This window comes from Equus quagga, chromosome 10 (assembly GCF_021613505.1).
Source record: "Equus quagga isolate Etosha38 chromosome 10, UCLA_HA_Equagga_1.0, whole genome shotgun sequence".
Lineage (NCBI taxonomy): Eukaryota > Metazoa > Chordata > Mammalia > Perissodactyla > Equidae > Equus > Equus quagga.
Genome location: NC_060276.1, coordinates 1208359 through 1219316, shown reverse-complemented (window position 1 = coordinate 1219316; position 10958 = coordinate 1208359). Strand labels below are relative to the sequence as shown.

The following is a 10958-nucleotide window of genomic DNA, read 5'->3' as shown; positions in this document are numbered from 1 at the left end:
ATCCAATGCACCCTGATCACCTACTGCACCGGGGGAGCTGGCGCCACCCCTTTCGACCGGACCCATTTTTCTGGAGGGCAGCCGCTGGGCGGCATGAGAGCCACAGAAATATCCGTGCCCTTTGACCCAGTGAAGCCACTTCCGGGAACCTTCCTAAGGGAAGAGTCCAAAATACAGAGAAATCTTATAAAGCCAGGCAATGACAGAGCTCTGGTTAGAACCCAGTAGCTTTGGGCGCCTGCCCGCGAGCGAGTGGTTAAGTCCGCGAGCGAGTGGTTAAGTCCGCGCGCTCTGTTTCAGCGGCCTACGGTTTCCCCGGTTCGGATCCTGGGGCGGGCACAGCACTGCTCATCAGGCCATGCTGAGGCTGCGTCCCACATGCCACAACTAGAGGGACCCACAGCTAAAAATATGCAACTATGTACCGGGGGGCTTTGGGGAGAAAAAGGAAAAATAAAATCTTAAAAAAACCCGTAGCTTCTACACTGGCATACACAACACTCCCTCATTCTTCCTAGTAAGATCAGAGTAATCAATTTCTGGGCTCTGCTGTGGCAGTCAGGGGTTAGCATTTGGGTTTTGTCATAGAATTTGGGATCAGATAATGCTGACCGTTTGCCAAACTCTCATACTTGTGGGTACTGAACCTTGGGCACCATGCCTGCCTCACTGGTCTTTCCTGCAATACTTGTAGTTGTGGTGCCCAGTAGAGGAGGCTCCCAGTTATACTCTAGGGCTGCCTGTTGGGCACAGTGCATCTGCCAGACTGGTAGTTCTTAGAGGACACTGTTTACATCTTGCTCAGAGCAATCATTTGGGAAAGGTTGGTTTAATGAGTCCCCCTGAGGGTCCAGAGGCACATCCACCATCCCCAGGGGCACCACATGAGTGATGGGCTAGAAACCTGGGACTCAGTTTCAGGCCTTCTGTGCCTCATGGGGCAGCCTTGTGCACGTCCCTTATTTTCTCTGGGACTGTTTTTCGATGGGGACGTAGAGAGGATTAGACCCTCATGTCATAAACCCTCATGTCCCTGCCCCAGTGCAGGCACCCAGGGTGAGGGGGCAGAGAACGTCTCCTCTGGGCCCTCTGGCCTGTGCCCCACTGAAGCTCCCATAGCTGAGGTGGCAGTTGACTGTTTTTCTTTGGGTCCTCATGTCTTTGCCTCAGGGTAGGCACCCAGAGCTGAGGTGACAGTTGATGCCCTCAACTGCTCCCTCGTTCCCCTTAGTGTAGACCTACACCAAGTGCTGAGGTAGCAGTTGGTGGTAATTATGTGGGCCTGCGTGCTTATGTCCCAGTGCAAGCACCTCCTGCCTCTATCCCAGAGGAGGGGCCCAGAGCTGAGGGGACAGTTGACTTCCTCCACCTAGTCCTTTGTGCCTCTGCCTATGTTTAATGACCCAGAGCTTAAGTGACAGTTGAATGACATCAATGGTCCCTCATTCTCTTTTCCAGTGTAGGCACCAAGATTTGTTTTTCAGTAGACTGTCTACACCTGGGCCCTCATGTCTCTTCCCCAGTGCAGGCACCCAACATGAAGTGATAGTTGATGGTCCCCAACTGGCCCTCATGTCTCTACCTACTCTTTCATTCTCCTTTCCTAGCATAGGGATCAAGATCTGGGCTTTCAGTTGAATGCTGTCACCTGGCCCCTCATGTTTCTGACGTGTAGCTACACGGAGCTGAGAAGGCACTTGAGTTCCCTCTGCTGGGCCGCAGGTCTCTGCTGCTGTGCAGCTCCCAGCTCCAGTGCTCCTTGCGTCTTGTGTCTTGGGTCCTCATGCTCTGCCTCAGGGTAGGAACTTAGATCTGAGGTAACAGTTGAATGCCCTCGCCTGTCCCTCATGCCTCTACCCAAGGTTAGGCACAAAGAGCTGAGGTGAAAGGTGACTCTCCACTCCAGGGCCCTGAAGCCTCGCCTTAGTCCAGGCATCCAAAAATTAACTGTCTGTTGAATGTTGAAACCCAGACCCAACACCTCTATCCCAGTGTAGGCACACAGAGCTGAGGGGACTTGTGGCTGTCCTCACCCTCTTGCTCTGTTCCAGTGGACATTCAGTGCCAGCTGAAAGCCCTTATACCTCAGCACCAATGTTGCCACTCACAGCCAAGGTGACAGATGTCTTTCCTCATCTGGGACCTGTTGCATCTGCCCTCATGTAAACACACAGATATGAGGTGACAGATGTCTCTCCTCACTGGGTCTGTCATCCCTGTTCCCCATTGTAGGGGCCCAGAACTGAGGTGACATTTGTCTCAATTCATGGATGCTCTAAGGTCTGTGTCAGAACATATCCACCCTTAGATGAGGTGACTGTCTCACAAAAGACCATCCTCACCTCATCCCTCATGCTTGTGCCTCATTGCAGGCACACAGGGCGGAGGTGACAGCTGAATGTCCTTACCTGGGATCTCGGGCCTCTTCCCCAGTGCAGGCTTCTAGAGCTGAGATGACAGCTGTCATCAAGGCCCTCATCTCTTTGTCCCTCACAGGCACCCAGAGGTCAGTGTTCTCAGCAGGGCCCTCATGCCTATGCCCCAGTGTAGCACCCAGATCTGCGGTGTCATCTGACTGCCCTCACCTGGGCCCTCTGCCTGTTGCAGTGGAGACACTCAGAGCAGGATCAGATCAGGAGCTCCCTGCTTACCCGTGGTCATCACGTGCTGGGTGCCTGGGAGGAGCCGGGTCCCTCCTCCACCTCGGGCTCCCGCTGTCCCCCCTACGTGAATCCTCTGCTTCCAGGAGCATCCCCTTCGGCGATGCCATGTCAGCAGGTTCCCCAGGGGACCTGGAGGTCCCGGGGGACTTATCCCTAGCACATGGCTCTGCTACATGCCCCCCAAATTTATGAAGATCCGTGGGGCTCCGAGCATGAAGACTCCTGCGGGGTCAGAAGGGCCCCATGCCATTGTTTGCTTGGTTTTTCCCCCCGAGGATTTGCTGTCATCCTCAGGGCTGTATTTTGAGGATTTGAGGTTCTAGGCCAATGGGCCAGGGTAGTTGGGGACAGATGTCTTTTCCCCAGGATCAGGCAGGAGGACGGTGCCCTCTGGTGGCAAGCAGGGGGAAGGTGTGGCCGCGTGTCCAGGGACCCATTCTTCCCCATCCTGAACCATTGTCTCAGGGTCCATCGCTCTTGGATCGTCATGGGCCTTTTGCAAAGCCTCATCTGCCCATTGCAGGCATGTGGCTGCACTGCAGAGAGTCAAAGGCAAGACCCTCTGCAGCCAGAAGGTTACAGGGGAGCTTGGCAGTCCCTAGGCTGGGCCCATCAGCTCCCAGGGAAACCTGTGTCACTGCCCCTTGTCCAGGAGGCACAGGTACCAGGAAAGAGTACCAAGGCTGCTGCTCCCTGGCCAAAGCCCGGCCACCCATCCTGCCCACACTGAGCCTTCTTGGTTGCTCTGCATGGACCTGGGCTAGGGGCCACTCTAAGGTCCAGATTCCAGCTGAGGGAAGTCACCACTTAATGGTCTGTAACCTATCCGTGTCCCAGCAAGCTTCTTTCCCTACTCAGCTGGGTCCAGGTGAACTTGGTGGTCTCCCTCCTTCCACACCCCCCTGGTTACAGGAGACAGGGAGAGTGGGAATGGTGCCCTGGGATGGAGTTTGTGGGGTGGGGGGCGGGGGCACACGCCACCCTAGCTTATGGGACAGGAACAGGCCAGCTCGCCGTTTGAACCTCTTTGTCGTCTCCTGCAGTCCTTGGTGTGAGCCTTGGCTCATTCTTTAGACCCGGTGCTCCACCTGCCAAGCTGCATCTCTGTCTTCCTCATCCTAATCGTTCCCCAACTGTTGCCATCCCAGCCTGGGGTGCCCATGCAGGAGGGACAGGTCAGTGGCAGGCAAAGGAGAGGCCTGCACGGTTGGAGCACCAAGCTCTGGGCAGCTGCCCTCCCAAGCAGGGTGGAGGACAGAAAGGCCCCGGCTGAGCTGGAGGGAGGAGTCCTGGTGGCCAAGCTTTGGTTAACGGCCTGAGGGCCTTGCTCTGTCGCTACGGGCCTTCCCTATTCTGGAACACCAAGCCCTGCCAGCTGCAGGGACCCGGTGTGTGTCCTCACCTCCCCAGGAGGGGAACCTTGCTCACCTGCTCATTTGACGGGCTGCTGGTTTGTTCCCTCCATAAAACGCATCCCCACCTGATCAGTCTGTTCATTTTGTGCCCGGTCAGTCGCAAGTCAGACCCCAGGCCGTGAGTAAAGGGACCACGGTCCTGCCATCTCCCTGGCACTCAGCTGAGAGCAGAGCTGGGAAGGGCAGGACAGACGCTCATGGTATGCTGCCTCTGTTGGGAGTGTACTGGGTTGAACAGTGGCCCCCCAAATCTGTGTCCACCCGGACCCTTGGAACGTGGCCTTATTTGGAAATGGGGTGTTTACAGAGGTTAAGTAATCAAGCTAAGTCAGGCCGAGGTGACACTGGAGGAGGGTGAGCTCCTAATCCACTATGACTGGTGTCCTTACAAGAAGACAGAACAGAGGGAGACAGGGCCACAGAGAGAGACTGGAGTGACGCGACTACAGGCCAAGGATGGCCAAGGATGTCGGCCACCAGAAGCTGGGAGACAAGGAAGGACCGTCTCCTAGCACCTTTGGAGGGACGGCACTGCTGCTCCACCTTGACCTCCAGCCTCCAGAACTGGGAGAGGACCAATTCATTTTCTGGAACCTCTCGGTGTGTGGTGCTTTGTCCCCGCAGCCCCAGGGAACAAATACCCCAGCCGCCTACCTCGGAGGAGGGTCCAAGCCATGGTGCTGGACTCAGCCCTCCCCCTTGGCAGCCAACAGCAGTCACAAAATCCTGTCATCTCTCCTTCCTGAATACTTCTCGCCTCTGTGGACTGGCAGTATGTGTAAATGGTGAAGTGACCCGTCTGGGGCAGGGACACCGTGGGGTGGAGGCCCATGTGGGCAGTAAGCGCAGTGTAAGCATTTGGGTGGAAGGTGAAAAACACAACCTGTCCTCGTACTCCAAGCTGGTCTCGGGACGAAATCCCATGGAGTGGGGCACCGCTGCGAAGGGGCCTCAGGAGGCGGTTGGGATACAGGGTCAGGGATGGAGGGAGGCAGGTGGCCACAGGCCCTCCACTGGGTGGGCTGGCCTCAGGCGCAGGCACCCGCCTCCATGGTCACAGGTGGCAGTAAGGACACAACCAGGGGATAGGCGGGTCTGTTTGTGGATTTAATGGCAGGGGCTGAGATGGGGTGTCCCACTTGCTGCTTCTACTTTCCTAGTGGCAAGGGGGCCACCTGTGCGTGGGGTGAGGTGGGGTGGGCATGGAGTGCAGAATTGGGGTGGTGGGGGAAACTGGTGGAAAAGAGGGAAGTTCAGGGGGCCCAAGACATGGGGGATTGCTGGGCAGCCCAGAGGTCCCTTCCAGTGGGTGAGCAGGAATGTCGAGTGGCACTGAGGCTGGTGTGACATGCTCACCCCCTTTCCCCAAGCTCCAAGGAGCTTGTCCACCCACTGCCCCTGCCCGTTGTCCCTAACTCCTGTCCTGGGCCGAGGAGCTCGGGAGAGATGGAAGGGCCACTCTTCTCCTTCCTTCCGTTGGGGCTCAGTCCCATGGACAGAAGCTGGCTCAGGCAGGGCCAGTGGTGGCTGAGGACAGTCATGGCGCAAGTCTCAAGTGCTCGATGGTTGAGGAATGTAGCTGGGCCCGGGGCAGTGGCATGGGGTGGGCGGGGTGGCCTGAGCCTGGGGCCAGGAATGTGGGGCTGAGGCCTATGGTCCCCAAATCCTCCTGATGTAGGGTCGGGTGGTGGGAAGGTGGGCAGGATAGAGACAGACAGGACCAAGGGGGGTGGGGATGGGGGCCCAGGGCTCAGAGCTTGTGGGGGTTCACCCACTTGTAGGTGCCCTCATACTGGAAGCCCACTTTCTTCATCAGCTCGTCTGCCTCCGCAGGGCCTCGGCTGGGAGAGCGACAGGCAGAGGGGAGATGTGAGGGAGCCCCCGGGTCCCAGGGCCCCCTCCCCCCACCCTGACCTCCCTGCACAGACCCTCACCTGCCGTAAATGTAGGGGATGGGGGTGAGCTTCTCACGCTCAATCTTGTGCAGCAGCGGCGTGAAGATCCGCCAGGCCTCCCGGAGCTCGTCACTGAGGGGACACCGTGTGGCTTTGGTGGGGTGTGGGGACACAGAGGGAAGCAGGGAGAAAAGGAGAAGACTGCCCCAGCGCCTGGAGCCAACTCGGTGGCACCTCTCACCTGCGCACGAAGTGCATCTGGCTCCCGCAGAAGACATCCAGGATGAGGCGCTCATAGGCGTCAGGGAGCTTCACGTTCTACGGGAGAGGGCTATCGCTGTCACTGCCACCGCTGCCGCCCCCCACCCCCCTCCCCCGGCCCCCAGGCCCGGTGCCCACTTTGTATCTGTTGCCATAGGTCAGGTCTAGCTCTGACTCCTCAGGGTTGAAGAACATGCCGGGCTTCTTGGTCATCATCTTGGTGTACACGGCCTCGTTGGGCTGCACACGGATCACCAGCTCGTTGCGCTTGCACTGCTGCTGGAAGATGTCGCCAGCCACATCGCGGAACTGCAGCCGCACCTCCGCCTTGCGTTCATTCAGGGCTTTGCCGCAGCGCAGGATGAAGGGCACCCCTGCAGGGGGCAAGGCTGCCTCAGGACCCACTCTGCTGGCGGCCCAGGCCGTGGGCCTCGTGCGTGAGGGAGTGCAGGGAGAGTGTGCGAGCGCGCATGACACAGTGTGCGTGTGTGAGTGTGTGCGTGCGTGTGCGTGTCCCATCCCTGCTGGGCCTCTCCCCTGCAGCGTCCCAGGTCGGACCCCCGGGAAAAGGGCTCCATGAAGGCACACCAGCCTTGCCTGCCAGGCCTGGAGGCATCACCTACCATCCCACCGCTCGTTCTCCACATAGAGGACGACAGCTGCGAAGGTGGCAGTGGTGGACCCGCGGGGCACTGTGGGGTCATCCAGGTACCCTTTGGTGGCCTCGCCCTCTCCGCTGGGGTTCCCCACGTACTGACCCAGGACCACGTGGTCCGCCTGCACCTCTGAGATACATTTCAACACCTTGACCTGGGAGAGAGCCAGGGCAGGGAGGGGCCCCTTGGGTAAGGAGGTGAAGCTGCCTACACGTGGGGCTGAGGGCGGGGTGTAAGGAAGCCACGTGCTCCAGTAGGGTGGGGTTCCTGGAGGGGTGGCTGGCCCGCACAGACAGAAGGAGGTGCCCATTGAGCTTCACTCACTCTGCTGAAGGCCACCCCACCCAAGGGCCCTGCAGGACCACCTCGGCCCCCCTCCGCATTTTTCTGAAGGCGAAGCTGAGGCCTACAGAAGCAATGGGTCTATCTTTGGTCACACAACAACCACTGTCAGTCCTGGGACATGACATCTTGGGCTTCTGACTTCCAGCCCAATACACCCCATGCTCAGGGCTGGTCACTGGGGCTAGTGGCAGGGCACACCTCGACCTACCTTCTCGTCGCGTACGTCGTCCGAGTCGGTGGAGGCGGGCTTCTCCATTGCCACCAGACACAGCATCTGCAGGAGGTGGTTCTGCATCACGTCCCTGGCAGGGGAAGCAGGTGGAACTCAGGTCAGGGGCTTCCAGGTTGGGAGGAAAGAGCGAGGAGTGAGCTCACTTTAGCCCCACTGCCTGTTGGCCAGGTTCTAGGGGCTCAGGAACAGGGCTTTGAACTCAAACCAGGATGGCCATGGCTAGCACAAGCTACGAGACCTGCTTCCTGATTCCCAGTGTCTGCCAGGTCCCCTCAAGGCAAGGAAGGAGACAGTGACCCCCTCCCTTCACAGCCACGACTGATGGCTCAGATACTCCTGCTACAGAATTTGAATGCTGAGTGGGAGGAGGAGCCCCCCAGAACAGGGAGGGGTGACCCTACAGGGTGGCAGGATTATGTTCCGCATCTGTGCTGGCCTCCCAGGAAGGGGAGATGGGCTCTCACCGGATGATCCCAAATTCATCGAAGTAGCCCCCGCGGCCCTCAGTGCCAAAGGGCTCCTTGAAAGTGAGGATGACACAGGCGATGTTGTCCCGGTTCCAGATCGGGCCGAAGATCCTGTTTGCAAACCTGTGGGAGGGGCAGGGTAGGGGCTGGTGCTGCTTCCAGGGGGGCAGCAGCAGAGCAGGCTGGGCCCCCTAGCGCCTGCCCTTGACTTGGTCCCCCTCCATGCCATCGCCCGGTCCGCACCTCAGCACCATGAGATTCTGGACCATCTCCTTGCCCAGGTAGTGGTCAATGCGGTAGATCTGGTCTTCGCGGAACAGGGAGGAGATGTGGTTGGACAGCTGGTCAGAGCTCTGCAGGTCCCGTCCGAAGGGCTTCTCCACAATGATGCGGTTCCAGCCTCTGTGGGAGCCCAGAGCTGTGTCATCCCCACACCCTCCTTGGGGAGCAGGAGCCAGAACTCTGTCACTTCCCATGCCCTCTCCTCAGGGAGCGGGGCAGAGCTCTCCGCCCCCTCTTATATTCTGAAGTGACTCACCAAAGCTCGGCTGGCCCTTCCCTCTGCCTGGGCACAGAGCCCCCCATATCCGAGGACACCTGTCCTCCCCAGCCCTCAGTGGCGGGCTCCAAACTTCCCTGGAAAACTTCCTGCCTGACCCACTGCCAGGAGACCTGCCGGCAGGCTCCAGTGGCCCCGCCCCCGTCCTGCCCAGGCTGGGGACCCAGTGGGTCAGGAGTGGCCCAGGAGCTAGTGGGGGAGCAGAGGGAGGGGAAATCAAGGGCACAGCTACCTCTGTGGGTTTAAAAATGAGAAAAAGGTCTCTTTCTTTGCTATCCCCCCTGGAGAACTAACGCGGCTTTCTGCATTCAAAACCAGAATAAAGTGAAACCAGATGGCTGTGGCTTTGGGGAAACAGTGCCAAACTGCACCACGGGCAGCAGGATTCTGGTGGAGCAACACTGCCACATCGTGGTCGTGGAGGAGACCTTGGGAAACATTGAAAAGCCAAAGACTAAGCAACCGGCAGGGAAAGTTTCATGGAGCAACACTGCCACCTTGTGGTCTGGTGGGGACCGTTGGCAGGAACAGCTGGATTTCTGGTGAGATGGACCACGTGGGTCTGCACAAGGATGTGGACCATCGATATGCATGAAAGTGTTTTCAGTACAGGCTGGTAGAAAGCTACTGTGTTTATAGCCTAGCTCCTTCTTTGGAGAGCTAATTCAAATAGAGAACAAGCAGAGGAGAGCCCTCTTTTTCAGACTCCCTCAGCCAGTTTGCCCCAGGAGCTCTGGACAGCCGGCAGGGCAGGCCAGCCCAGGGCCGGGCACATCTAGGAGGCAGGAAGGGAGGATGAAAGGCAAGCCTTACGTCTGGCTCATGCAGGTCTCATGGATGTTCTTGGTGACGGCCTCATAGACGCTGGGGGGCAAGGCCAGGTAGAAGAGGCGGTTGGCCTGCGACCCCTGGTGAAGGGCGTTCATATGGCTGTTGAGACGTTTGTAGGAGGCTGAGTCGTCATACTGGCCAGCCACATAGGAATTGCGGGCAAAGAACTCCTCCAGCTTGGGCTTCTCCTCTGGGGTGGCCTGCGAAAGACAGACACAGGGACGTCAGGCCCTGGCCACCTTCCCTCTCTCATCCCACGGCCTGGGCAGGCTCCCTTGGGAGTCAGCTGTCCTAGCCCCACACTAGGTTCACCCCCATCTCATCAGCTTTGCACACCCTTGGGGCGAGACTCAGGCAGCACGAGCACTGGGGGAAAGGGGACCCAGCAGTCCCAGGTCAGGCCCATGATTGGCATGGTCACCCCTGGGACCTCATGCCCTAAGACAGAAGTCAGATTTCAGGAAACCTTGACCTGAGAGAACCACCCTGGAGAAGCTCTCTCCCTAAAGTCACGACACCAAACTCCGGTGTGCTGAGGAGACGCAGCTCTGGAGGATTTCTGGGGTGGAGAGGCCTTTTCAGCTCCTGGCCCCGGGGTAGAGTGGGGAGGAACCAGTGAGTCTAGGTCGGGGCGGGGGGTGGTGCTGGGAAACAGAGGTCTCATGCTCCCCCACTCATCAAGGAATTGGCAGGAGCAGGAGGAGCAGAGTTTTCCATGCCAGTTTGGCAGGGCAGTGTGGGTGGCTTTGGGGAGGGCAAGGATGAGAAACGCTGGGATGCGAGCTGCCCCAGGCGGCAGTCGTGGCAGGTGAGAACGGCCAGGCGGTGCAGAGAGGGAGAAGGGAAGGGCAAGCTGGGATGGGATGGGGTGATGTCCCCTGCAGAGACCCCGGAAGCCACTCACTTTGAAGAAGGGCTCGCTCTGCTTGCGGATGTCAGCCACTGTGAGACGGGAGCGGGCGTAGCCCACGATGAAGGTGTCTTCCGGCAGAAGGCCATCCCGGAACAGCCACCTGAGAGCAGAGCATGGCTCTGGCCAGGGTAGGGAAGCCGAGGGCTAGTGGGGAAGTGGGAAGTGGGGGAAGTGCTTACCAGATGGTGGGGTAGATCTTCTTCTTGGCCAGGTCGCCCTGTGGCAGAATGAACAGGCGGGGTTAGGAGAAGCTGGGGACACGACCTAGACTGGACCCCCCCGGAGACCTGGGCACTTGCTCAGGGTCACCACTCAGCCACAAGCATACATGTCTTGCCCCTGTATGTAGCCAGAGGAGCTTGAATTAGAGCCTGCGCTAGCCCTTCACCCCGACCCTGAGCTGACAGCGCCCGCGCATCACATCCTGACAAAGGAATTCTCCACTCCAGGTGGAAGAGGAAGGGACAAGCAGCAGCAGTCTAGAGCAGGGTGCCTTTCATCTGCCCGCCCTATAATTAGAGCGGAGGGCGCGCCACCCAGCGTTGCCAATCAGAGGGGAGCGACTATCTCAGGCTGGGCCGGATCCGGGCTTGCCCTAGGCAGAGAAACCAAGTCTGGGGATAGGACCTGAATGTGCAAAGCAGAACTACCTTTAGAAGCAATGTAACCATTGGGTAAGTTCATTTCTATCAGCGGTTGTAAAACAGAAGCCACCTGACCG

At 58.7% G+C, this 10958-nt stretch overlaps 1 protein-coding gene across 2 annotated transcripts in view; it reads right to left on the bottom strand.

The window, feature by feature from the left end:
• Window positions 1-5172: 5172 nt before the first annotated feature.
• Window positions 5173-10958, bottom strand: part of G6PD (glucose-6-phosphate dehydrogenase) — an 11528-nt gene continuing 5742 nt past the window's right edge. For both annotated transcript variants that reach the window (XM_046672960.1, XM_046672961.1), the window contains exons 3-13: window positions 10417-10454; window positions 10229-10337; window positions 9307-9524; window positions 8178-8336; window positions 7932-8057; window positions 7444-7537; window positions 6858-7044; window positions 6373-6608; window positions 6215-6291; window positions 6013-6105; window positions 5173-5919 (exon numbers count right to left, since the gene is read on the bottom strand). In XM_046672960.1, the coding sequence (XP_046528916.1) occupies window positions 5829-5919; window positions 6013-6105; window positions 6215-6291; window positions 6373-6608; window positions 6858-7044; window positions 7444-7537; window positions 7932-8057; window positions 8178-8336; window positions 9307-9524; window positions 10229-10337; window positions 10417-10454 (1428 nt within the window). In that variant the 3' untranslated portion in view covers window positions 5173-5828. The remainder of the gene's footprint in view (window positions 5920-6012; window positions 6106-6214; window positions 6292-6372; window positions 6609-6857; window positions 7045-7443; window positions 7538-7931; window positions 8058-8177; window positions 8337-9306; window positions 9525-10228; window positions 10338-10416; window positions 10455-10958) is intronic.